General features: G+C 40.0%; 1 protein-coding gene across 1 annotated transcript; it reads right to left on the bottom strand.

Moving 5' to 3' along the window:
* Positions 1 to 111: 111 nt before the first annotated feature.
* USF3 (upstream transcription factor family member 3) lies at positions 112 to 21,935 on the bottom strand. The gene is made up of 6 exons (XM_010215398.2): positions 21,853 to 21,935; positions 12,245 to 12,309; positions 10,953 to 10,981; positions 9,681 to 9,763; positions 7,795 to 7,891; positions 112 to 6,632 (listed from the first exon to the last, which is right to left on the bottom strand). Exons 1-6 carry the CDS (start codon positions 21,898 to 21,900, stop codon positions 193 to 195), a joined length of 6,762 nt encoding a protein of 2,253 aa, XP_010213700.2. The 5' UTR covers positions 21,901 to 21,935; the 3' UTR covers positions 112 to 192.
* Between the last annotated feature and the right edge of the window lie 5,991 nt (positions 21,936 to 27,926).

The raw sequence follows: 27,926 nt of genomic DNA, 5'->3' as shown, positions 1-27,926 counted from the left end.
GCTTTGAAGTTAGTAAGGTGGATGGGAATACAGTGTGTGTATATAAATACAGAAGTATCCACATACATACTTATTTAGGCAAATAAACAGTGATGCTATGAATGGTCTCTCCAGGGATGCCAATAAGATCCACTTTTTTTTTTTCTTGAATACATAAACAATTCATCAGACTAAAAGTCAGTCTATTAGCTTTCATACAGCTGAACTGCAATCATGACCTAGAATATGGCTTATATTGTGGGCAGGTCGGTTTGAAGACTGCTTGGAAGAATCAGACACAGATGTGTTTGCAATTGAAAGCAAAGGTGACACTGCCGAACCATCCGGAGGAAGAGCTGTAGCTATCTCTGGAAACAGAGATGTCAAATTAAAGTTGGATAAGTGTGACGTATTGGTCATGTGCATTGGTGGCATATCTGGAAGCAATGGAAAACTTGGCTGTGCAAAACCAACAGGCCTGGGAGGAGACAAGATGGATCCAAAGCGATTGTTTAAACTTCCACTACTTGGCTTATCAGTGTTCGGATTAGGAAACATTTGATTGGGAAAATAAGGGATAGAGATGTCATTGGAAAGAGTAGGATGTGCAGGGGAGTAAGGAGGATAGAAGGACGGCAGTGTATTTTGAGGATCTACTGGGATGAGAGCTGGTGTTCGAGTGGCATTAGGCTGAGTAACTGCTGGAATGAAAGACGTATTAGCATTTATCGGGGGATTCATGCTACCCTCTGGAATAAAAGGGAATCCAAAATTCTGAGAGAGAGCATGTTGGTCGGGAGTAGCATTATCATTAGACACTTGTGGACCATCGGACATAAAACGGACAATGCTTCCTCTTTTTTCTATTGCAGACTGCTGGCGTCCAAGTATCATACTGCTGCTGGTAGACAGGGGAAGATGAGGAAGACTTGGGTCAAAAACATTTCCATGTCTTTGATTTCCAGATCGATTCCTTTCAGGCTGACGGATTTTAGAGCCTCCATTATCTTGCAGAGGATGTCTCGACCTCTGCGTAACTGAAGAATTTGGCTGACGAACAGAAAGCTGTCCTTGTTCAGCATTTCCATGAGAAACTGCAGAGTGGGGGTGAGTGGGCCGCACCACTCCATGAATGTGGCTAGAAACTGGCGTATTCATGTGACTCTTTGTTCCATGACTGTCTGTCATTCTCATGGGATTGGACTTCTGTACAGAAATGTTTGGACTTGTATTTCGACCCTGAATATCTCCTGAGGAAGAAGAACTTGAAAAAGGAATATTTAAAGCACTGTTCCTTGTGTTAATTGCACCGATAGACATGTCACAGCTTTCCCTGTTCTGACCTTCGCTGTCTCTTCGGATGTGGACACTTTCTCGTGCAGTGGGGCAGTTATATTCAATTGTGGAGGAGGCACCACGCTGAGTATTCCTTTGATGTTCTGGGATTGATCTTTGGCTTCCACTTACTTGATCTCCAATGTGAGGGGCTAGTAAATTCTGCACAAAACTTTGTTGGCATGTATTTTCATTTTCTCTTGGTGGAAGAGAATTTGCTGTTGGAATACCCTGAATGGGTGGATAGGGTAATCTCTTCTGTCTTTCTATGGGAGGGCCAGGATTTTGACTAATTCGAAATGCTTGTGATTGCATGCCCCTTAGGGACGACACAGAATGACCAATTTCACTGTTTCTTGAGGCCTGTACATCAAAACTGCCTGTTGGCTGTTGGCTAGGTCCGGCTGACTTAAATGTCTGACAATCAGAAAGCCGCTGCACATCTGAGCCAACTGTATGATCAACAGATATACGGCCCTGTATGTTATGAATGGCTATTCCTTTATTTCTAGAAACATCAAGGTAGCTTCTCATTTCAAGCTGGTCAGGAACTCTAGGGCCTTGAAGAGATAATCCTGTTCTCTGTTCTGAATTAGATGTCTTCCCAATGAGTGCCTCAGCAGAGTAACTAGAAACTCGATTTCTTTCCTGCCTGTGTGGGGTGCATGTCATATCTGATGGTCTGGTTACGATACTTGCCTGGGACACCATTTGTTGCTCTAATCCCCTTGAGGTCATGAGTCTCTGTATCTGATTATGCCCTGACACATGTTCGGAAGCTGAACCTTGCTGTCTGTTGCTGACATCTTGTTGCTGTTGATGCATAATATCCTGATTTATATGGCTCTGAGGGAGGTTGTGATGATTTCTGCTTGTTCCTGGATTTTCACAGTTCTTTTCAGGCTGGGAAGCTCCAAAGTGCTGCTGCATCTGCTGCTGCATTTGTTGGTGGTGAGGATGAGGCTGGCCACTTTTTTGACGTGTTTGATCACTTCCATGATGTTTTTGCTGTAAAGAAAGTTGTGTGGCTTGACTTCCCTGGACAAGATTTCGTTTCTTTTGCATTTGTACCTCCTGTTGTATTGTTCGCTGTTGGTGGACACTGTGGGGTTGAGAGTGCACTGAGTTTTCCCCATGAGTGACATGATGCTGCAGCTGATACAAGTGGTGCCTCTCTCTTAACTGTCCAGCCTGTTGTTGTTTTAAGTACAGATGAGTACTATGAAGATGAGACATGCCTTGAGCAGGAACATGTTGAATAGGCTGCAAGTGCTGCCCTGTCTGGCCTTGCTGCTCTGAAATTGAAAGTTGAGAACTACACTGAACTTCTGTTTGTCTCAAAGCTGGTGATACAAAGTTACTGTTTGATGGGAATAATCTATTAAGGCCATCAGTATGCCCTTGATTGCTCACTGATGGCACTGAATTGGATGAATTAGGAGGAAGCTGGCTGACTATCATTTGTGTTTGATCAGCAATACCCTCAGATGTTCGGTTTGTCAATGTCATCCCTTCAAGCCTTATAGGTATTGTCTGGCACTGCTTTTGCCTTTTTGCTGTAGAGAGAAGAAGGTCATCCTGAACAGCCCGCTTGGCAGAGTCTTTGCGACCTTCGTGACCTTGCTGCTTTAAGTGTGATTCCTGCAGCTGGGGAGTGTGAATGGTGTTTGCCCTAATAGTAATCAGTTGTTCCTGAGCATACTCATTCATCATAGCTGGTCCTGGAGACTGATTTATGTAGGAATTAGATGGACTAGAGAGACACACAGTGGCAGAAACACTTGCTGGCTCTGAAGGCTGGGATAAACTTGAGCAACTCACCAGGGGATGGACAACGTGTCTCTGCTGTATTAGATTATTTACACTTAAACTGGTTATGCTTGGTGATTGGGATGCTGTAATCTGCAAAGTGTTTGATGTTGTCACAGCTCCTACCGAACAGCTTGTTTTTTCAGCTTGTCTATCAATACTTTTTTGTACTATATCCTGAGCACTGAATTTGTTTGGTGTGATTTCTAGCTGTCCTGTATTGCTATCTTTCACTGCTTGCAGCTTATAAGGCTCTTTCTCCAAGGGTGCAACATCAGTTCCTTTAGAGACAGCAACCCTCATGTTAACTTGTATTGCTCCTCCACCTTTCTCAAGGTTTTCCTGGTCAAAAATAGCTCTTGCTGCAAGAGCTACAATGTCAGTTTGTTCTGAAAAAGTGTAGCTATTAGAAGTATTTGTTGATGTACTGCTAACAACATCTCTAGTGGTATCTGGCAGCATAGATGCAACAGAGAATCCTCGACTGCTCCCAGAGCTAGTTGACATTGGCGAGTCTGCCTGTCTGCTAGCAATAAGGGAAGCACTAACTACCTCCTGATCAGAAATGCAAGTATGATGTTGGGAAAGAGTATCACTTTCTGTGTTCATTAGCAAGAGTTCCTGCTTCTGAGGATTAACATTTGCATCTGCCGACTTAGAGTTTTCTGTAGGAAAATTAGAATGACCCTCCTGAACTGAAAAAGAAGAGTTTTTTTCCACAGTGGTTCTTTCTTTTGTGAAATCAGAGAGCATTTTGGTAAAACCTTGTCCCTCTAACAAGTCTGTGTCTTGCAATACAATTGAAGAATCTTGATCAATGCTGCAGGACTCTGAAATTGTCCCTGTCTCACAACTATGATCTGTTGTGTTGCTTTGTGCTACTGATGTCCCAGCAACCTGAGAATTTGTCACGTGTGCTTCAGTAAGAGAGGATGTTAAGATGCTGGAGGTTTCACAGGGTTTGGAAGACTCCGGCAAGACAGAATCAGGTGGTGGATTGTTTGGAGAGCTGTGTGCTTGCTGAAGAGCAGCATCTTTGGCAGTTGGAGAGATCAGCACTAACTGTTCTGACATTGCTAACTCAAGCGGTGAGGAGCTGGGTATCTCTGCTGAACTAAGCCCTGGTTCAGAGCAGGATCTCACTGTCTGTTCAGAGCTCACAATCTCTTTGGAATGATAGTCAGAAATGCTTACATGACTTGATGCTACCACCCTGCTTGCCTGTGATGTAGGTGAAGTTTGGGATACTGCAGGTGTGTTTTCAAGCAACCCTTCCACATTTGAAGACTTGACCACAGTTTCTGCAGTAGCACAATCAACCTTTCCTACATCTTTGGAAGGAACTACTGGACAAGACACTTTACCACCGACTGCTATGTGCTTTTTTGTACTGGCCTTCTTGTTTGTTCTTTTTGATTTTGCAGTAGATGGCAAAGGAGCAGCAGCCTTTTGGGGGGAAGCATTTATTAGATTAGATGCACTAGTCAATGTAGAGCCTTCTGAAGGTACTGAAGTTGCCACACAAGTTGGTGATGACACACAGTTAACTGTAGCTAACTGGTTATTGTCAGTTGTTGGATTGGTAGGGTGACTGAGAGAGAGATGTAAACAGCTTTGTCCAGCCATTTGTGAAATACTTTGATTGAGATTAGCTAAAGCACCAAATGTATTGAGGGCAACATTGGTATTTGGATCTTCACTGGTGGTGGGTTGAATAATTTGCATAGGGGCTTGATTCGAAGCTCCAGCTGAAGATATCACTGGCTGCAATGCAAACAGCTGCCCATTTAATGAGATAGTCTGAGGATGTTGTTGATTTGACATTGTAACTGAAAACGTTTGTGTAGAGCTAGAAGATGGCAGAGATGAGGGCCTTGGTAATATGTGGACAAGGTGTTTCCCTCCAAAAGTCTGTGGAAGAGGGACATTTTGTACAGAACTGCTAGAGTTTGTGCTTGGAGTAGGCCCATTTGTGGGAATTCTTACAGAAGTAGAAGACTGTGCAGAGAGGAGGGGAAGAGGATTCTGATTAGCAGCTTGTATAATTACAATCTGCTGACTAACATTTTGGCTAGGAACTTCTGCTCTCACAACTGGAGGGCACGGAGTGGTGGTTGGAGGCTGGAGAATTATGACATTCTGGTTAGCTGCTGCTCCTTTAACAGCTGACCCAACAGGATGAGCCATCTGAATCACCTGCATAGCTGAATTCAATGGAAGGATATTTCCTGCAGCCTGATTTTTAACTTGGGTCTGACTGATTAATGGCTGCATAGGTAAGGATGGGCATGAGGGCAAAGTAACAACAATTTGTTCAGCTGCTTGCCCTTCTCCAGGCAGAGAAGTACTCAAACTGATGCTTGTAGTCAAAGGCCTGCTGTGAGCAGAAGATACAGCACCAGTACTGTTAAGTGGTTCATTTAATAGTGCCGTCATTATACTAGATGATGTTTGGCTTAGTGGCTGAACAGTATTTCCTGCCAACTGCAAAGTTGTCCATGTGGTCTGGGTGTTTCCAGCTAAAGGCATCCGTGTAAGGCTACTCATGTTTTTCAAGTCTGAAGGGACAAGACCAGAAGAAGCTGAAAAAGACCAGCAATTCTCTAGGGGACTGGAAGGCAGAGTGCTTACTGCCGTTACAGCCCTAATTCCTTCTATTGCAGAAGTCGCGGCACTACTGACTAAGGCTGTATTTTTGAGGACAGCTGCAGAAGGCAAATCATCTTCTGTAGATAATCTCACAGATGGCATACAACCTACATCAGTGGTTGAAATTACACCACTTACTGGCAGTTCGTTTCTACAATTGTGTGTTTTTAAGCAGGTCTTATTCACCCATTGAACTTGAAAGGCTTCAGTGGAGGCACTAAGAGGAACGCTGACAGCCTGTGGGACCTTTTTTTTTGTTAATTTAGTGCCTTCCTGATAATTTTTACTTCTGGGGAAATTCTGAACACTCTGTGGTGTATTACTTGAAGAACACTGTAGTCGTTGCTCTATTCCAGAGCAAGAAATGTTTTGTGAGCTGGTAGGAGCAGTAGTGAGCACTCTTCGTTCATTCTCTGCTGTGGAAAGCTCAAGGAGGTTCCCTGCTAGAACTGTCTGAGCGAATGACAGTGGAGAAACTGTAGTTTGAGACCATGGCTTGTTTTCTGTGGGATAAATACCAGAAATTGTCACAGGAGTCACTAGGCTGCAAGTTCTCTGCACTGGAACAACATTGGCTGTTTGCTTTTGTAAATTATGACCAACATTAAATGTTATTCCCTGGACAGATGCTCCCTGGTTATTTCCGTTGGGCTGACTCCCATTTGAATAGACAATGATGTTCTTCTGAACCTGATCAGTGGGAATAACAACTGAGACCTTTGCATTTTTGATATTCCCTTTCCAGTGGATTGTAGGATCATCATACAGACAAATATCATTTGCTTTCAGCAGTTCAATATATCTCCCATTTTCCTTCTGGAGGTCATCCAGCTGTTTCCGTAGCTTTTTTATCTCTTCAGCTACAAAACAGTGAGAGCATTCCATTACATCAGTACCAGTTTGAATACTAGGTAACGTTTCATATAATTTGGAGAGTAAGTGCTATGTAGAATAAAGATAAATTGTTAAAAATGTACATTCTCTTCAAATGCTTAAGGCCTAAATGTAAATGAACACTCTTGATAAAACTCTCTGCTGAGCAGGAGAGGAAATGAACCACCAGTAACACATACATACACACACACACACACACACACAGACACATATATATGTATCTCAGGAATAAATCAGAGGACACTGTGAATGCTTTTTTTTTTTTTTTTTTTTTAAATGACCAAAGGAAGGACAAACCTTTGGAAGAACTAAAACTGTTTTTATTTAACTGGTAATCTTATGGCTTTCTAGGATATTTTTCATTACATATATAAAAAATGATGTGCAAATTAAATACAAAAACATGCATGTAAAGCCACAAGAGCAGGCAATGTACTTGGAGATAGCTCACCTAACAAAACAGTGAAAAAAAAAGTCACCTAGCTTTTTCAAAGCAAGTGTAGGAAAAAATAAAAATGAACTGTTTAGAATTTCATTCTGTAGGGAGAAAGAAAAGTCATAAATGACAGTTATCTCCGAGTTCATTTCTGTCATTCCTCCACTGTTTCATTTTCATACATCTGTTCAGTAAGATCTGATATGATGTATTATGATGTATTTTTTAAAATATGCTATTATCACATTTAAGTACATGACAGGAAAAACAGCTCTATGCATGAAGGAATACCCCTCACTCAAAAACACGTAACAAATTTATCAGAAGTTATTCTGGTCATTGCAGCTTTTGACAGCAGGTACTCAGCTAGTCAAGCAGAATAAGTCAGGGTGGAGTCTACAAATAATGTTCTATTACATGCAAGTACTTACTGTATATCACAACATGGTTGCTTCAGCACCTCATTGTTATGAGCAAGAATATCCACCTGGGCTTTTCTTTAGTTTCTTATTTTCAGGTTATCCTAAGCAGCTATATTTTCTCTCTATGTGTATAATGCTTTGGGATTTCTCAGGTTTGTTGATCCAGGGAAAATAAGAGCCCCTGACTTTTTTTATTGATCAATACTTACACAAGCATAGTGAAAGTAAATGACACAAATTGTAGAACTTCCAGTTGTAGCATTTACTTACCCTGCTCGCTGTTTCCTCCATTTAACAGAAGTTCATCATTCTGTCTTTTCATTTCTGTTATATACTTAAAGGCCTGATCCAGGATCATGTTCTTGCTCTTTAAAAGCAAGCATATAAAAAATTAGGAGAAAAATCTGTCATTCACACACCTGATGAGACTGTGCTGATCCGAACAATTCTACAAATGTTGCTTTTTAAATGAACCTCAAGTTTCATAAGAGATGCTGATGTTAAATGCCATGAATTTTTATAAAATGACGCGTTCAATGAAGAAGCTACCACTTTTTGATACCAAAAACGAGATGCTAAGCCATGGAATCCAAACAGCAAGCATCACTGACTGCTCAACATTCTAATATTCTTGTTCACTAATAAACATACATCACAATAAACCTATGCATCACATCCTTACTGGACATGGTACCTGGGCAGGCTGCTCTAGCTGACCTTGCTTAAGCAGGAGAGTTGGACCAGATGATCTCCACAGGCCCCTTCAAAACTCTTCTGTGATTCCATGATCACATGAATCTTCCAGGACATTGCTTTGCAAATGAATTTGCAAATTGAAAAGAAACCAATGTTGAAGAGTTATCCAGACAGATGTATAAATGATTTTTAAACTAATCTACTTGATAATTTAAGAAGAGAAAATATATTGTAATCCCCACTATATTCTCTTTATAACACTATATTTGCTAAACTTCTTGTTTCCTCATTTCTTTCTTGTTCTGCTATTCTCTAGAAACTGCTATCGACAGACCAATCTCTGCTGTAGACCATTCTAAAGACCAAAAAAGCCAGCTTCAAGGCATCAGCCTCAAACACTTGTATCATCTTTCACAAGCACACTGTCTTGCTTGCTCCTACTGCCCTTATTATTACAAGGCTGAATTGCTTTCCTCCCATTATACAAAGGGCTCTACAAAAATAAGGATGGGTGCTATTATATTTACATGACATAAAGTGATCATCTATCAGAAGAGGGCAAAGAAGGGTTTAGGAAAATTACCTGAAAAATGATATTACTTGACTCGTAGGTTTCACCTCTCAAGCATCATACAGACTATATTCAACAGCGTCCATAGAAAACAACCTGGCAAACAGGAGCTGGAAAATCTAACTGGCAACACATTGGCAAGATCCAATCTACTTCTGGGTAGCCTGGATAGGTTTTATCTTCTGTTGTTACTAACATACAGACACTCTTAACGTGGATTTTAGGAGATTGCGAATCAAACGCACAGACATCAAAAAGATGATTAGGTCATTATAGGCAAATTTGTCTATCTTATATTAGACCGAGGTTCATGCACACATGAACCAAGTAGAAAATCCACGTCCAACTGATAACTCTTTCATTCTTCAGCAGCGATACGGAGCACCTTCAGATACGCAGCTTAACATGTGTGCAGCTAAGTTCAATGTGGCTCTGCATTTCCAGTAAGCAATTCTACTGCAAATAATTTTTGTAATACTGTTAACAACCAGGATTTTTGAGCAGTGAGAGTTTTGCCAGTTTGCATGAGGCAAGTAACAAAGCAATCAGAATCAGAGAATCACAGAATTATTATGGCTGGAAAAGACGTTCAAGATCATCGAGTCCAACCGTAAGCTCTTCAACACCACACCTCCTAAACCATGTCCCTAGGTGCCTCATCTACACATTTCTTCAACACTACCAGGGACAGTGACTCCACCACTTCGCTGGTCAGCCTGTTCCAATGCTTCACCACTCCTTCTGTGTAAAAATTTTTCCTAATATCTAAAGTTTGTGCTCCAGCCCCTTCAGCAGCTTCACTGCCCTTCTTTGGGCAATTACACTTCTGTGAAAAACACACGCAAGCATTTTACAAGAAGTTTCTATGTACATCTGAAAGGATACTTACCTGCTTAAGTGCTGGAGAACAGGGAATGAGTTCTCCAATTCTGTTTATTCCAGCATTTATCTTCTTCTTTCGATGTCTCTCCACTAAGCAAAAGTTAACATGTACTGTGTCATCTGGCTAGGCGAGACAGCACAATAGTACACAACAGCAGCATAACCAGCACCAATCTAAGTGCTCATAAGTACATTATTTTATGTGCTAACAAAATCCTTAGTAATTAGAGAGGAAAAAAAATCCTGTTATCAGATTAATACTCAATGGAATTAACATCTGCTTAAAAAGGAGGGGCGTTCAGGACCCCTTGGTGGAAAAGTTACTACAGCTACTTCAGTTACTACAACTGAAAATTCAGGCTTTACAATGATTTTCAGCTGAGGTTTACTAAATTCTTTTCAAAAGACAAATAAAGATTATATTTATTTTACACATACAGAAAGCAAATACAATAAGATTATGTAAAGAATGAGTTGCAGATTTGGGAATGAAACCTGTATCTCTTAACTAATGCTCCTTAGCATTAAGAGTTAAGTTGAGCTAAGGTGTTAAGTTAGCACCAAAAGAAAAAGTTTAGATTCTGTAAAGTTTCAATCTCCATTTTAAATTTACACTGATGGAACAGCTAATACAGAATATAGTTGAAGCTCAAGATAAAGAGTATGTTTTTTTTTTTATGTTCAATTGCTGTAATTGTTTTGCAATTATGACTGAGAGTAAAGAAATTTTTTAATGAACAGTATTTCCAGCGAATTACCTCTTTTGGAGTGGGTCTGAAAATGATTAATCATGTCACTAGAGGACTATACATTAACCTGTTCACAGCACCTAAATAAACAATTCCGTGCAAGTTTGGAAAACTTTCCAGAATGTTTTTAATCACCTAGTATTCTAATTCTTCCACTATAACCAGCTTCTTTCAAATGGCTTCTATAGCCTTTTTTTTTTTTTTTTTTTTTGTAATTGCTGACTGAGGTGCTTTGGTCTTCTATGCAAGCAAAACTATAAGACGCCTTTTTCTCCAAAGAGCCTGCATAAAGTTCTGCCATGGTTCTGTGAAGATTCAGATCAACATATCATGCATTGCTTTGGCTATTGCCTTGTTTTTCATGTTGCACAGGCCAGCCTGGGCAAACAATACTCTACATCTACCATGTTCCTTCACGAAGGGTGCATGAATTTAACTTGAACAGTTTCTTTTTCAGTAGTCTGTCATTTGAGATTACTACAACATCTACTCTTGTTTCCATCCCAAACAACAAAAGATAATGTTCCTACCTGCATTATGTGTCTCTCGGTTTTTCTTTCTATGAAACATAAAAGGAAAACAGTTACGTGAAAGAACAAAAAACGTGTACACAGATTATCTTTTGTATTATTATTATATACTCATTTACAGTTAAAAAAATTAAATCTTATATTCTGCTCTGTGACTAAGAACACATAAGTAATACTCATGAGAACTTGTATTAGACACTAGCATTAAACAGTTTCTAAGGAACAAAAAAAACAACAAAAATACATTAGTTTTCAGAATAAATCAATTCCAACAAAATAATGCACAGCCTAATATTCTATTTGAATATTACTCAAGTGAGAAATTGTTTTTTCTTATGTATAATAATACAACTAAGCAAAAAACAATGTTCAGTAACGCCTTTAATACCAACACAACATAAACAAGAAGAGAAAATACAAAAAAAAAAAAAAAACACAACAACAAAAAAGCATCTCCTTTCTGAGCAGCAGGACAGGTAATCCTTTCTTTGAAAGGTTACTTTTACATTCCCTGGATCACTGAAACAGTTGACAAGATTACCATACAAACTGATTCTTCCAGATACGTTAACCAAAAATCATACCTGCCGTATTAAACATGCTTCCTTTGCTTAATAAATCATAATTACCAGTCCTCAGCAGTTTTTCTTTACTGACTCTAAATTTGGTCTAAATATACTTTGAGACTATCAGACTTGACTCTATTTTCACATATTCATCTGTGATTTCTGGACCAATGGCAACCAAGTCATAATCACGCTGTGATGCCTCCAGTTGCTTTACTGGAAGATGATAAATCCCATATGCCTACTCTACATATACAAATCAAATGTACTGCACATACATAAGTCAAATACTCCTGGGAAGTATAGTAAAGCAAAGCAAAACAAAAACAAAATAAAAACAAAACAAACAAACAAAAATGATATCTACAGGGAGTCTCCCCAATAACAGAAGCTGCACTCTAACCCAGACTGAGATACAGTCTCACAGAGATCAGTCTCTGTAATAATCAAAGAATCACATTTGTTAGGTTGCCAAGATAGACATGTCTTAGACTGACAAATAGTTCAGCATGGAGAGGAGAAGGAATAGAGGTGGCTTTGCAGCCATAATTCCTACACTTCGAAATCAACTCAGGTCAGCTCTCAGAATTTCTTTTTAATAGCTCTTCTTGCCAAATCTTTAACTAGAAACTTTAAGGCAGTATATCACAGGCTTCAGAACTACAAAATAGGCTGGTTGACACATTTCAATGTGTCAGTGAATTTTCTTTCGCTGTAAAAACTCACCGGTGCTGCTTCTTAGTGGGGGTCTCATTTTCCCTCATCTCTGGCATGGTTTCAGAGAAGAGAACCTGAAGAAAATTGAGAAAGGAATTAACTTCTGCAGTCTTCTCAATTTTTAGCACATGGCATTTGTTGCATAATTTGGCTTTTGTCTATAAGGACAGGGCCTTTAAAAAAAACAAAACAAACAAAAAAAACCCAAAAAAACCACTGAAGTCACTAAGGCTCTCCACAATGATGTCACTCCCTGCACAAGCAGAGACAAGCAGATGCTACCCCAGAGAGTCTATAGTCAGCCTCTACCTTCAGACTTGATCTGCTGCACTTCTGCTAGAGCTTATGGCCCATTCCAGAGTGAAGAAACAGGGTGCAGGAAGCATGGAAAAAACACTAAGGCGAAATATTCACACAACTTAACCAGTGTCCCCCAGAGTTGTAAACTATTTTTTTTGCAGGAGGGAAGAGAGAAACAACAAACAACAACAACAAAAACCACACACAGACATCTGTGCACATTATCCAATTAACAAGAAAGTTATGGATATTAAGCATGACACCACATGCAACTCAAGTTTTTATTTCAAGAATGTAATCTAAGAAAGACAGTGAACTTCATTTTTTTCACATTTTTATTTGGTGAGGACAAAACAAAAAAAAACAAAAACAAAACAAACAGTTTGCATTTTACTTGATAAATCTCAAAACAGTTAGAGCTGGCAACACTAGGAAGGGAATATGTAAAAAGTTGCCTAGAGGCTTCTGAGAGTAGATGAGTAATGTTTATACTGTCTTAATTTCTTCCTAGGAGCTGCTGAATCACCAGAGTTTTGATGGTGGATTTTTCTTTCCTTATTCCATTTAGAATAATACTTCATCAAGGAGAAAGTCATTTACTAATGCACTAAGGCAGAAGACATGTACTTGTTTTGTAAGTTCAAGTAGAAATACATTTTAATTTCACTCATGAAATACGGTTGCTCGACTCATCTGAATGCCCTCTTCAGTCAGAGCTGATGAGACAAATTTCAAATTCTTCATCCAGATTAAAGGAAAACAATTCAACATTTATATTTACTTAGTACCAGGTTTTATTCAAGCTTTACATAGTTTATAGCTTTTACATGGTCAACTGTTTTATTTATTTATTTAAAGGAAGCATCACCCACAGAAATGATTTTGTCTTTCAGAAATGAAAAGATTTTTTGTTTGCCTTTCAAAGAGTTAAAAGTAATTTAAATCTCTTCTGTAGTTCTGAAGAAAATTTAAGTGGAAAATTTTGAAACAAAATATTTAAGTCTTTTGCCAGCTACTTTGCAGATATTATTCAACAACTAATTTTAAGAAATTTGTTCTTCAAAAAACATGCCTGAAGATCCAGCACTTCGTTTTTTTTAAGAAGAACTTAGATTAATACAGGAAATAAATGGATAAGCACTTTGCAGCACATTTTTTCAGCAGCTCTTTAGGAAGCATTTCCAAACTTAATATTCATTTTTAATGAAATCATTCTCCCCATCTATCTTCTTTAACTGCCTCTCAACTCCTGCAAACAAACTAAACCCACACAAACAACCAAACACAAAAAAAGGACACCAAACCTCCATTCTTAATATGAAATAGAAATAATTTCTTCTTAACTTGCAGCTACTCAGTCTGTAAGGACTGCCAAGAGTTCACATATGTCTTTTTTCTCTTAAAACACTTCAGCAAGAATAAGCGTTCAGCTGCATTGCTACAGTCTTAACAGTCTTAATAGTCACAAGTTACAGCTAAGACCAAATCCAAGTCATAAATATTTGAGTCATTTTTACTTTTACTATTTAAACTATTTAAACATTATTGTTTTGGGATTTTTTTTTCTGCAAGGTAATGTCCTGTTCACTCATTTGAACGACTGTTGGAGCTGTTTCCCAGTCTTCCTTACATGTTTTAAAACAAAACTAGTTTCAACAGGAGGCTTAAAGCTTTTAACCACAGTATTTTATCTCAGAGCACCTTGTCTATCTACTACCTTTTCTTTATTCTCTCTTGAACCACATATATTCTTTTTGTTCACCTAACAAAATAATCATAGAAAATTAATTTAGAAACCAATCCCACCATGATTGGCATGTAGGCAACCTATTTGCCTAGACAAGTTACCCGTTAAGACTACTGTGTAGGAAACGGCAAGGAGTCAGTGACAGGCAGAGCACAGGGTAGCAGACACAGTGCATGTTAGTAGCAGACCCAGTTACACGCTGACCAAATTCCCACCCGGGCCAGGCATCTTCCATTTTGTCAACAACTTCTGGCTGCTTTCCGGGCAATAACTACAGCTGAGATAAGGAAATAGGTCTGGTAGATTTAAGTGGCCCTCATGAACAATGAGTTGATGCCCATTCATCCATCCTGTGCGTCTCACCCATAACTCCAGCAGCCTCCCATCAGCAACTCCTCCTTACAGCTGCCAGGTCCTCCTGATCAGCCTGTAGTGCAAATCCTTTATTAAACCTATTCTGCTTGACTCCTTATGGACCTTGGCGTGTCTCTGTCCACAGGTATCCAACCCTCTCCCATTCACCTTGCGGTCACAGCACCCCAAGATACTACTGGCCTCCAAGGCCACAGGGACACATTGTTGACTCATGAACAATTTGCTCTTCCTCAGGATTCCCAGGTTCTTCTCTGCAGAGCTGCTTTCCAGCAGGTGAGCCCTTAGCCTGTACTGGTGCATCGGGTTAATCCTCCCTAGGTACAGGACTCTGCTCTTGTCTTTTGTGCAGAGAGGAACCTCATGAAGTTCAACACTCTCCAGTCTCTCTGAATAGCAGCACTGTCAAATACCTCTGGGGATATCAGACACTTCTGTGGGTTTAGTATCATCAGCAAACTTGTTGAGGGTACACTCTGTCCCTTCACTCAAGTCACTGATGAACAAATTGAGCAGCATCAGTATACTGGACCCAAGGTACGAGTGACTCCTAGGCTACGACACAAGCTCCGACCTCCAATCAGATTTTGTGCCACTGATCACAACCCTCTGAGCTCTGCTATTCAGTTTTCAAGCCATCTCGCTGTCCGCTCATCTAGTCCATACTTCTTCAGCTTGCCTATGAGAATATTATGAGGTAGTGTCTAAAAGGATTTGATTATTTTATACATTAAAATTGAAATGCTATTTTATAATAGCTTTTATTCTTCATCTGAAAACAAAGACCTGTAATTATATAATTAGCATACAAGATAGAATTATGAAGACCAGAGCTATCACCCTAAGGATTTTTTTCTGTTATTTCATATCAAAATACAGGAGCTGTTAAAAAACACTGGCACTGTTTTCTTCAGACATTCAGAAAGAAATGACCCGGAAAATTCTCATTTTCCTAGTGTTCTTTATGTACTTCATAAAGTACAAAAATAACTACATAACAATTTCATGAAGAAACTGGGAAAGTATGAGGAATGGCTCTAATTTGAAAGACAGTACTTACATCCTTGTGTAAGTGACCCACAGTATACTTCAAAATAGAAAATTATTTTCAAAATGAAGATAGAACAACCCTCTCCTTCATGAAGGAAAATAACTCTGCTTTGATGGGAAAGTAGATACAACAATAGAGTGCTGGCAACTTTCTTATACAGAGGGTCTTCATTTTCTATGTGGATTAGGTTTCCTGCAGTAGTGCCTATGCAGTAGTTGAGACTGAATGCATTCCCACTTCAGTACAATTTACCAAATGGTGAGCCTGCTGGCAGCATGTTGCCTAAAGAACAAAGAATTCCCTTTTGCTGAAAAATATACATTCTCATGGTCTCTGATTTAAAAATAACCATCCTGGTTCCTTTAACAACTGAGGAAACTTTCCATAAGAAAGTTGGATATGAAACACTCAAGACTGATTGAATGAATGTTCAAGTTAAGCTTCAGTATCTGCCAGTCTATTTCTGTTTTCTGATGTGACCCCATCTTTGAGTCACCTTTCAATTCAAGTATCAGTACTTGTCTCAGGGTCTGGTGATCAATCTAAACTCAAAATATTATTTATATTGGCAAAACAGTATTCTTTGTTCCATTTTCTTGCCTTTAACTTGAGCTCTCTTCTGTTGTACAACTGCAAATGATCTTCACGTATTCTGTGTACAAAACTGCATAAGGTTTTGAGATATTAAATTATTCTGGTATTTATTCAACAGACATGGATATCTGTCAAAATAATTTGCAACTCTCTTGAAGACCTTGAAACTGCAGAATATCCTAAAACTGAAATGTGCAACAGTCTCCAGAAAGTTTATACTTTTTTTACTTGTTTTTTAACTCATCGTTTGGAATGCTTCACTAAGCAAAAAAACCTACATGCTAAAGTTCTCGAGCATTTTATAGGCACCGGTTTGAGAAAGTTGGCACAAACTAAGAGCTTACAATGGGATCATGATACAGGAAGCAGTACTGTACTGAACTTCATTGTAAAACTCCTTTATAATGCCCAGAATAAAATCTATACTGAGATATGGTTGCAACTTTTGGAGTGATGACTTTTCCTTTGAATCTTAATGAAGCTAAAGGCACCAATAATCAGAAGGGGGAACATAGCCAAGGCAGAAGACATTTTAAAACAGTATTTTAGTTTTAATGTAAAAACTCTGCTCTTAGACATATGATTCTAAGTATCCTGTCCTTAGAAGTCATTGGAACTTCCCTTCAGCTTTCAGGATTGACATGGTGCAATACAGCACCTATATGAAAGCACTTCCAAAACACCTGTTCAAGCATCATACTGTCATATTCTTGACAAAAAAAAAAAATGAGAGTAGATTATTCCCAAGATGTGCTTTCACTGTTACAGTCATGTTACAGTCATAATGCACTTAAACAAACAAACAAAAAATCTTTGAAATCTTTTCATTCCAACTAGTCAGTCAAGAAATGTTCCTAGGATATTGCAAAGGGAGGGGGACTAATTCTCTTTCAACAATCTCCATGTTTTTTTCCAGACCGAGCGGATCCAGTGGACAAGCCCTTCAGTTCCAGGAATAAAGGACTGAAAATATTCAAATTCATCTGTCAAACATTCAGATAACATTACTGGCAGGGATAAAGTTGCAAACTATTTTAGTTAGAGAAAAGGGAGAAGTTTGAATTAAAGACATCTGAGGATAGATGGCCAGGTAAAGTAGACACTTTCTTAACCACATTTCAAAGAAAAAAAAAAGAAGTATAAAACCTAATCAATAGATGTTAGTCATCAGGAAATGGGACCAATTGATGCAGATGCATAGGAAACTTAGATTCATTAGTTCTTCTGCATTAGTCATTTAGCTTGGGAGAACTGACATACAGAAATATGTATTTACTTCTTTACAGCTCATGCTCACAGCAGAAGCAAAACAAGACTACTGCAGAAATTTAGCACTGAAAAGAGAAAGAAACCAAAACAGATTTTCAAGTTATTGCTTCACAGATGTTTGAAATGAATGAGTGAAAGAAAGGGACAGGAGTAACATGAAAATTGATATCACGATTCTGCAAGCTTTATTTCATTAGGAAAATATTTGATAAATTTAAAATGACAAATGACTTACCTCTACTTTTTTCCTCCTTTATAGCTGTTAGAAGTCATTTTCCTACAGTCACATGAAATCCACTTGGCAGCACCATCTTTTAAAGTGAAATGAAAAGTGGGAAATCTCCACTGTATTTCTTAGCAAAGGATAGCTCTGCTTGAACTTTTTCCAAACTAAGAAACATACGGTCTTCCCACATCTGCCCCAAATTAAACAAAACAACAATAACAAAAACCCAAGCACCAAAAACTAGGGGAGTAAGATTAATTATAAACCCTTTCAATACAATTTACAAGTGGCACACTCTAAATTTACCAAGCACAGCAAGATAAAACATGACCTTTATAGATACTATTGCTTTAGGTAAAGGCATTACTTAATTCAAATCACCAGATGTTGAGACTCAGTATCCCTTTTAGTCAAAAATTCAACGTGTCCCCTGCAATAAAAGACACCACAACCCGTCCCCTGGCACTTTCATTTAAATGAAGGAAAGAGTTACTGAAAGTTTCCAATTCCCAACACCCACACAAGCCAAGCACCCTACAGCTGTCCCCAACAGAAGAAATTTTGAACTTGAGCTGTGAAGAACAAGAAATGAAAGTGTGCACATATGTTACACACACTAATGGTAGAGGGTCAAAAGCAGAGCTGCAGCATCTAGTTAATATTGCTGACAAAGAAAACTAAAACTAGAAAGTATAGAGCACATGCATGCTAACTGAATACAGGAAAATACCTTATCAAATAGAAATTCACACAGCATTTGTATCACACCTTAAAAAAATTCAACTGTTTCAGTTTTAATTAAAGGGAGTAATCACAGAGAAGTGAACTTACTGGCAAGTACTAACTACAGCTTTACAGATGACATTTTTTAGTCTTACACAGTCTTCTAAGAATTCCTTAGATTCTGAAGTAGGTTAAGATCATGAAGCAAGCCATATAAAATTTTATAAGACAGCTATTAGCTAAAATCTGGTGTATTACAAAATAAATCCTTCTTGCTTATATGCTTCTAATAATTATCTTAATCAGAATCTGGATCCTAAAAGGGTCAATGAGTTACACTGCAATGTTACTAAGATAAATTAGACGGCTAGTTTAGCACAACTATTCTAACATTTGGCATGGAAAGCCTTCTTTCTCCACTCCTTCCTCTTGATGCTCACTGAGAGCTTATGAACAGTTTACAGAATTCACAGAACCACAAAATTTGAGAGGAATTCAAGAGGTTATTAGAGCTTCTTTCCAAAGCAGGAAGATGGCTTATCATACCCTCCTATATCCTCAGACAAATGCAGTAAGCTGTTCTTTCAAAATTGTACAAGACCACCATTAAAGAAGATTCTACTGTCTACTTAGTAGCTTGCATTCACATCTTTATTCAGAGAAATACTTTTGAGTATTTAAATCTTTCCAAGTTGCCTCTACAGCAATGACAGGAAACTCTGTAAGAAGTTTTCCCTTTCCAACCATCCTACCTACTCCAAAGTAATGCTGAAATACACAGCCTTTGCCACTGACTCCCTCTCTCCACTGCCCCTGTCCTGGCACAAGCACACACAACAGCTAAAAATTGACTCTGCAAAAAGATAACAAAGGAAAGTAACTCTCTCCCTTCTCCTAAACAAATACACTGAAATGTTTTTGTTGGTACAAGACTCCTAGTTGCAGCTTAATGCTTATGAGACCATATCCCAGGAAGATGTCAAAACTAGTTAAACACAGATGCAAGCAGACAGCCCAAATGGCCCACACACTCTTGCTTTAACCCTCACATACTGGAAGAAACAAAACTTACTACAGTTAAGCTTCCCTCTTCCCATAATGACACATTGACTCTTATGGTGTTAGAAGCTTTTGAAGATCTTCTAACGGCATGGCACTCCACACCAGTGACTTTCAGGACGCAAGAAATAAGAAAAACATTAAGAGATCCCCACTCTGATCATTCCTGCCTCACCACAGACTGGCCACAAAGAGCTCAATTTGGCAACAGAGTACCAGCCTGAGATATACTTTCAGATGAAATCGATCTCATTTTATAGTCTTCCTCTTAGACAGTTAATCTGACAAATTCAGCCAATTAGAAAATGAAGAAATTTGTTAGAGAAAACACCGAATATTTTTAATAGTCTGCTATGTGGATCACAATGGCAAATGGCATGGCTGCTGCATCATATGTCATGGCTGCAAAACTAAATAATTTATTAAAAAAAAAAGGAAAAAAAGAAGAAAGAAAAAAAATGAATCCTCTAGTTCCTCATACAGAAAAAAAACTTGGTTAGCTTACACGCAAATTGACAATCCTGTGCCCACATCAGAACCACTTTTAACTTCACTCAGAACCTGACAGCTTAAATTCAAAACAGAGTATACTTCATACATACATAAAAGCTGGAATTTTATCTTAACCAGCCACTTAAGGCTAGCATCATGCAAGCATGCCACTGTACACTACTTCTTACTTAGGGGCTTGCAATCTTGAATTGTTTTATTGCATTTTGAAACAAAGGAAGTCATGCTGCTCAACTCCTCAATCTGAAATGTTTTCATTTGACTTTCCTGAATGCTCACACACCTCACATTATGATTGGTATCTTTTAGACTAGGAAAATGTGTTCCCAAGTTACTTGAATAAAGAAGCCACAAACACAACAGAAATGAGGAACACTGGCACTAACACTTATAACTAAGTTATAAGATCACTGAAAATATTAAATGCAAACAGTCTTTACAGCTAGAGAAGGGTATACTAGCTGTTTGGAAGGCGAAGAATTACTAGACGCATTATGAAATTATTAGAAACAAAAGTGGTCAGATGCTACACATATAGGTATATGCACACACTCTACCTACCATTCATCCATTCATTCACATCACATAACTAAAACGGCTCCTGTATATATATACAAAAAAGCAAAATTACAGTCATGTTAATCACTCTTCCCCTCTTTTTCACCTTATTATCCTTCTTCGCTATAACCTTTCCCAGGCAAATAGGCTGTATTCAAGCCACATGTATGCAGTGGTACCCCTCAGTACACCTGTGCTGTCACAACAACTGAACAACAAGCTTAAGTCTAGGCATCCTACCTGTACTATGAGTATCTGTACTCCTGTACTGTGAGTACAGGCAAAAAAAAAGATGCATCTCTCTACATTTGTCAGGTGTTGATTTCATGAAACAAGGATTTTCTGTCTACTTAAGACCTCCATCACTAGGGAATTTCATTTAAACTAAAATTATTGAGTAGCTGAGCATGACTGTAGGCCACTTTTCCTCAGGAAACTGTTCTGAAAACATACCCAACAGATCTGTTAGTTAGTTAAATAAGGCTGAGTTAGTTGCCAGACATCAAATAAAATAGCAATAAAAAGGGGGACTTTTGCACAATATACGAGGCCAAGCAGTTTCCAGCTCGAGCTCTTGCAGCAGAGTACCAAAAGTGCAGAGGTGATGCACAGCACACTCTACTCGCCAAGAAAATATTGCAGCTGGGGAACCGTGCCAACTCCTCACCATCTCCATAAACGGCTCTCCAAACTGCGCCTAAGGACTCCCTGACTCCACTAGTTTCATCGGCCACAAACTCCACCAGCTGCCTTGACCTCTATGCGCCCACACCCATCTCGCCACCTCGAGGCCGCAGCCACACGGCACGAGCTGGGGAAGCCCACACGGAGCAGTCCAGCCGCGGGGCGATGAAGACAAGACTCTCCCGAAGCGACAGACGCACTCAAGAGGCGGCGAGCAGCAGCCCCGCAGGCACGGGCGGACAAAAGCCCCCGGCGCGGCGCGGCTCCACCAGCCGTCTCTCGGGGACACCTCTCCCCGCGCCGCAGCGAAGGAGAACGGCCTCGGACGCGAGATCCGCGCGGGGCTCGGCCCGTCGCCGTGGCGACGGCAGCGCGCGCCCGTCGGTGCTCACCTCGCCAAGGCAACGGTCCGCGCCAGGGGGAGGGGCAGTCTCCCACGGCGCCCCTTTTGTCCCGGTCCTGGTGCCCTCACGGTGCAGCCCTCCCGCGGCCGCTCCCCCTAGCCACACCGCGGCGGCACTCACGTCAGGGCAGGGCGGGCTCAGCAGCGGCAGCCCCACAGCAGGGACCATCCTCCGGCCAGGCACCCCGTATCACCGCTCCGCCACTGACTCCTCTCTGAGACCCACGCGCACCGTACCCTGCTGCTCCCGCACGCAGCCCGGAATGGCCAATCCGAAGGCACGGGTTAAGCCCTCTAGGCCAATCAAAACATCTGAGGCCCGGGCAGTGGACACACGCCGGGACAGGGCGGAGCGAATCAGCAACGGGCCAATCGCCATCACAAACAATTGCAGGAATTCCCAATCACAGACCGGCAGAATCGAGACTGGCGTGGGCGCCGTCAACAAGTTAAGGTGGCCGAAACAGGAACCGCCAAGGACCGACATCTCGCGAGGCCAATGAGAGCGCAGCGAGGGGCGGGGCCAAAGAAGCGGAAATTGCCTAGACTTGCAGTGGTGAGAGTTGCTTTGCATTTTTGTGGTTTTTAATAAAATACCGCTCCCTACCGGCCAAGTGCTCTGGAGTGTTGGAGTTTGCAGTCTGGTGTTTGCCACCTCAGAGTAGCCAGTAGAGCATCCAGGATGTGAAAGGCTGTAAGCCAGGCTCTAGTGATAGCCAAAAACTCATTGGTGAAGTCATAAGTCAAAGGGGAAATTGCTGAATAGTGGTAACGAATTTTTGGCAGGGGATATAGACTAGCAGTACAATAATAAAAAATAAACAGGAACACTCTTGCACCTATATTCAAAAAAGCTTCATATTGAGTAGATGAGATAAAGAGTTGCTGCCTGTGAAAGGTAAAAGGAAGGTGTTTCTCCAGCTCTGTTGCAAATTTTCTTTTCTTTTTTTTTTTTTTTTTTTTAAATGAAGGCACAATACCTGGCTGTATTACCGGTTTAGATGCCGTAAGTTAGCAAACAGCAAGGATGGAGGTCTGTATGTCATGGCACAGCAGCCAACAAAAAGGACATTTCAACAGAGGTAAGTGCCCTTCCCCCAATGCGTGCAAGTTCTCCAGCCCCTGGGTCACACATGTAACACCAGTGAAAAGAGTCTGCTAGCTTCACTTAGCTCTCTAGAGGGCTTCAGACAGTGTTGTGACAAAGCCCTTGAACAAAATGGTAGAAATGCAGAAATAAACCAAACATAGTAGGTATTTGGGAAGGACAGGACCAAACAAAAAAACAAACACTCTTATGCTTTGATTAATTTCTCTACAGGGCAAAGAAAAAGGACAAAGGGACAGGACACTGTTGCTCAGGACACTGAGCAACAGACACAGGTCCCATACAACATAAATAGGCCAGATGGACTGAATGTATTGGGGGAACCCCTACACGATGAAAAGTTAACATTGCAAGAAACAGTTTGCAATGCTCAGCTGACAGCTCACCTCAAGTGATGAAGTGTTCCAGCAAAAACTTTCTGCATGTTATGTCCATTAATATTACTTTTACAAGGAAAAGCACTGCCTTATCCAACCACTTAATCATTTGAAACATGTCAATAGCCTGTGGACAATGGAGAATTGTTTGGTGGATGTCCAAAGGGACTTGAAATGAACCTAAAGTAGGATTCTTATCAAAAAAAAAATCTCTTAAATAATCTAAGATGCCATGGGATCAGAGGGATACCCCCGTGTAGTGATGGAAGATCGATTAAAAGGCAGAAATTGAAGGATATGGAATAAACTTTTCATTTTCACACTAGAGAGAGGTCAGCAGTGGAATTTCAGAGCTGTGCTGGGCATCCGTACTGTTCAACACTACCTTGAAAAGGGGAGCATGTGGCAAAAATTTGCTGGAGGAATATCAAGTTAGTCAGGGTGATGAGGAATGACAGGTGATCCTTCCACTATCAAGTGACTGGGCAATGTAAGAGCAGAATAAATTCACCATTGGTAGTGATGTATACAGCAGGGAAAAAAATGATCAGTTTTACATCAGGCAATAGGTCATGAGGTTATAATGGTTTTATAAATACAGTAACAAAAGAAATGTGCTAAAATTACAGTACTGAACCATGCAAGTTGCTACAAGGCTCCTGTAAATCCCCAAGCATTGAACACCACGAGGGGAATGGAGTTCATCTGGAAAAGAAACAGTAGAACCAGCCTTTGGAGGAGAGGTACTGGAGATTATTAGCTGACTTCGCTGTAAAGGAGTAACTGGATAGGAAAGGAATAACCACAGGCGTTACAGAGAGGTGACTGGGATGAGGGTGGAAGGGGAAAGAAACAGGACAGAAACCCATAAAAGGCACTCAGTATGGAAAATGGCTGCTAGGAGTTTGAAGTACAGTAAAGGTTGTCCAGCTTGGCAGTTGGTGGCAAGACTGAAGTGAGGAAGGCTGAAGTCCTGACAAAGCCCTCCCTTTGTGGCTTCCAGGTCAACTCAATGTCAGTGGAGCCTGCAGAGGCTGAGCTTTGCTTTTGCATACTATTCCCATGGATGCCCTGACTCCATCTATTGGCAAAGTGCTTTCCAGGACAACTTAATTAAGCAGATATGCTATTGATTTTCCTGAAACCATATTACGGAGAATGTTTCTCACCTCATAGGTGGCACTTCACATCAAAGCAGTAAAGATTAGTAGAAAGAATACAGACCAAGGAGGAATGACTCAGATAAGAAGGACCAGAATAGTTAAGAGTTTTACTTAAGACCCTTCCTGGGAAAAGTTAGTACTGAAGAATATTCGCTGCATTTCAAACCCAATTCCTTTTGCAGATATGGAATAGAATGGAATTTGAATACATTAAAATATTTAACCCATAAACCCTCAAACACTGAGTTCTTCGTGCCTGGTCTCTTTGTTTCAAGATCGTTCATTATTTGATGGGAAAACACAGTTCAGGCGACAGTTCCTGTTCCCCTCCCCTGCTGCCCACAAATGGGCAAGGATTTCTGAGAAAAAGCATGCAACTTCAGAAATGCCACTTTCTTCAGTCATTGGCCACACAGCACATTCATCACATAGCCACCAAACTTGCACAAAGTTGGAGTTACATGCCTGTGAAGCACTTTATGAATATCCTACATCTGATTTCAGGCGGGAAAGGGATGAACTGCAAAAAAATGCACACAAGTCATGAATATAACTCAAATAGTGCACATTTATTCTGAATGATATTTCTAAAGAGTTTGAGAAAAACAAAAACATGCTCCTGATGTACAACAAGGGCAATGATATAGATTAGAAAGTGGACCACCTTATTTCCAAATAATTTGTTCCCCCTGTAACTGAACTTATAACATTGAGAATGTTTGTGTCAACTGCATACAGTATACCTCTGACTATATCTTAACTCAAGAGATCAGAGGTGGTTTTAGTCAAATTACTTCGGAAGCAGTTGCAGATTCAGAAGAAATATCCAAGACAGCAAACACTTTACAAAACACACTTTGTGCATAGCAGCTGACCCTGGATTACAGCATGCGGCAGAACATAACAATATATGTTTGGGGGATTCAATTTTTACTAGATATCACAGGGCACCATCAAGAATTAACAAAATAAGATTGTTTCAATTGTAACAGTATGTCATATTTAATTGGCAGATTTAACCATTAGCTGCTCATATAAACTCAGCCTGTTTCTGTATACACAAAATAAATTCTCTTCCTTGTCCCTCCCCCAAAATGAGGGATCTTTCCTGGATGATTCTTTTCTCCCCGTACCACAGTTTCCTCCAATAGCACTCTTTTTAGGTAATATCTTCATGCTTCAACTGACATATGACAAAACCAGTTGCAGAGATTCATGAATATCTTGTATATACATAATTCTAAAGCTGTTAGGTCACATACATTTTTCTTGCTAGATCTTCATCCCAAAGAGGAAGTGCTAGTGTTTTTTTTTTTTTGTTGTTGTTGTTGTTGTTTTTTGTTTGTTTGTTTTTTCCACTGAAATTCCCAACTTTAAGAAAATTCTATTGTTCATAAGCTGTTATTTTCAAGCTAGGAGTAGGAGGAGGTCCTGCTGCATCAACATAAAGAGTAACAGAAGTTTTCCACAGTAATCTTATACTTCACTCAATTTCAGTGTTCAGATACAGCACTAAGATACAGTTCTCCTCCCATGCCAAATATGGTCAAAAATACAACTGTTTGTCATCCAGAACTACTGACCTTCACTTCCATGTACAGGGACACAGCTTTCTAAGATATTCAGTTTATAGCTTGTATTCAAGAAGCATTTTCCAGGATGAATAGCCTGGGAGAAGGAATTCTTAAGATTTGTGGTTACTCTACCTTCCACCTCCTACAAAGTACTGTTTCAGAAGTTGTGACAATGCAGGTTTGCTGTGGAACAGAAGCTCTAAGATTTTTTAGGGATACATTCATAGAACGATGGCAGCCCAAAGCAAAAAGAGACAGAAACAAAAGTTAATCCAAGTAAATTCAGACATCAGACTCATACTTTTAAGCCTGAAAGAAAACTGTCTGTGAAATACATTGATTTGTAGAAGCCTACAACAACAGCAAATCCTAAGAGTTCATATCCCCACACCCATCTACTCAACCCAAACACTTATCACTTAGTTCTAGAAGAATGAAGAGCACTTTGCTTGGCACCAGAGGCAACTATGGTTGGAATTACAGCTGTGCTGCACATATATCCTCAAATACAACACTATCTGCCTCCAAGTAATCCTCTCAGTCCAGTCTACAGATGGCCAGGGAAACTATGTTGGCATATGACAAGCTAATTGTGCTTCAATATATCCCCTTCTAGGAATATCCTGGAACTGCCAAGGTAACTAGCGAAGGCAGGTCCTAGCAGTGCTAAAGTATGTTTTTCTCAAAACTAGATCCTCTGGCCCAGGAAACTGTTTACATCTTTCTAGCCAGAGTCTGCTAGAGTGCTGCAAACACAGGTGCTCAGGCCATGCAGAGAGGCTTTCATTGACAGAGATCTGCCCATTACCACAACTCAATTAGTGCAAACCCAGCAAACAGAGAAACCATTTTCCAGCACAGGTCTGTCAGGACCTAAAAAATACTACACACCTCTGGGAAAGTGGTAGTAATTCTGAAGTAGCTTGTTTAGTCACCGCTCAGGTAACGAAGGCTGTATAACATGGACTGAAGAAAACCCTCCCTTGCCTCATGCACAACTCCCATCTTGAAATTCTTGGTTCCCAAGTCACGGTATAATGACCAGACAGCACCTGTGAACAAGATGCATGCTGCAATGTGCACTATAGGTTGGAGGCTTTTAAAGCAGATAAATTCCAGATGAAGATTTAGACTTTAAAAATATTAACAGGAAAGGAATGCAGTTTAATATCTATTTGGGATATCTGCTCTCTCAGATGCTTGGAGAAGAATCCAAGCTCAAGTTGGTGTTTGCATTGGCATACATAAAACTGCTGGCAGCAGTGCATAGAAAGATGCACGGATATTCACACAAATAAAGCATGAAAGGATGCAAAGCAGAGCTTAGAAGAATTTACTGTAGTTTTGAGATTACAGTACTAGGAAGAAGGCAGTCAGCCTATTTTTCCAAACCCACAAAGCCTAGTATATGCCGCTTCCTCTGATGCATCATAGAGCAATCTGCCAGAGAATTGCCTTATTGCCACTTAGTAGGGAAGGTGGGGGGAGTCTTCAAAGGAGTAAAACATGCAGTTCTTAACCACTTCCTTTCTAAGGAGCATATAAACACAGCAAGCCAAGCAGATCCCAACCAAATCCAGAAGATCCCTGCAAAGTTATGCAATTAGGGTCAGATTCTTGTTTGCCTTCTCAGTCTTGCTGCCTGATTTCCTCAATCCTTTCCCCACCTTAGATTTGGCACCACAGATTTAGTAGCTGTGGCAAAAATTATCTGGACACAGGTACTCACTGATATGATCAAAGTAGGTAAAATGGTCACAATCACAACTGCTATCCCAATAACACAGGTAAACCTGTCTCTTGATAAGCACTACACCTCAATCCAGGATCTTTCATCAAGATTAATAATTTTATGAAGTGACTCTTGCCAACACCATCTTGAACTCTGGCGGAAGTTTGCTGGCAGTTGGATAAAAGAAAATAAGGAAAACCACAAAGACCACTCTGAACCATCTTCTCAATTAAGAAATGTA

This window comes from Tinamus guttatus, unplaced genomic scaffold, assembly GCF_059628265.1.
Source record: "Tinamus guttatus ecotype Peru unplaced genomic scaffold, ASM5962826v1 Tinamus_guttatus_pri_ptg000404l, whole genome shotgun sequence".
In the NCBI taxonomy this organism is placed as follows: Eukaryota; Metazoa; Chordata; class Aves; order Tinamiformes; family Tinamidae; genus Tinamus; species Tinamus guttatus.
The sequence above is the reverse complement of the archived record's forward strand: the minus strand, read 5'-3'. Positions and strand labels throughout refer to the sequence as shown.

Bases quoted from the DNA above. Each gene is read 5' to 3' on its own strand.
- USF3 (XM_010215398.2), bottom strand. From the start codon at position 21,900: ATGGTCCCTGCTGTGGGGCTGCCGCTGCTGAGCCCGCCCTGCCCTGAC. The intron at 10,982-12,244 runs GTGAGTTTTTAC...TATGTTTCATAG, and splicing joins CCCACTAAGAAGCAGCACCG to AAAGAAAAACCGAGAGACAC. The intron at 9,764-10,952 runs GTAGGAACATTA...ACTTTTGCTTAG, and splicing joins CCGAGAGACACATAATGCAG to TGGAGAGACATCGAAAGAAG.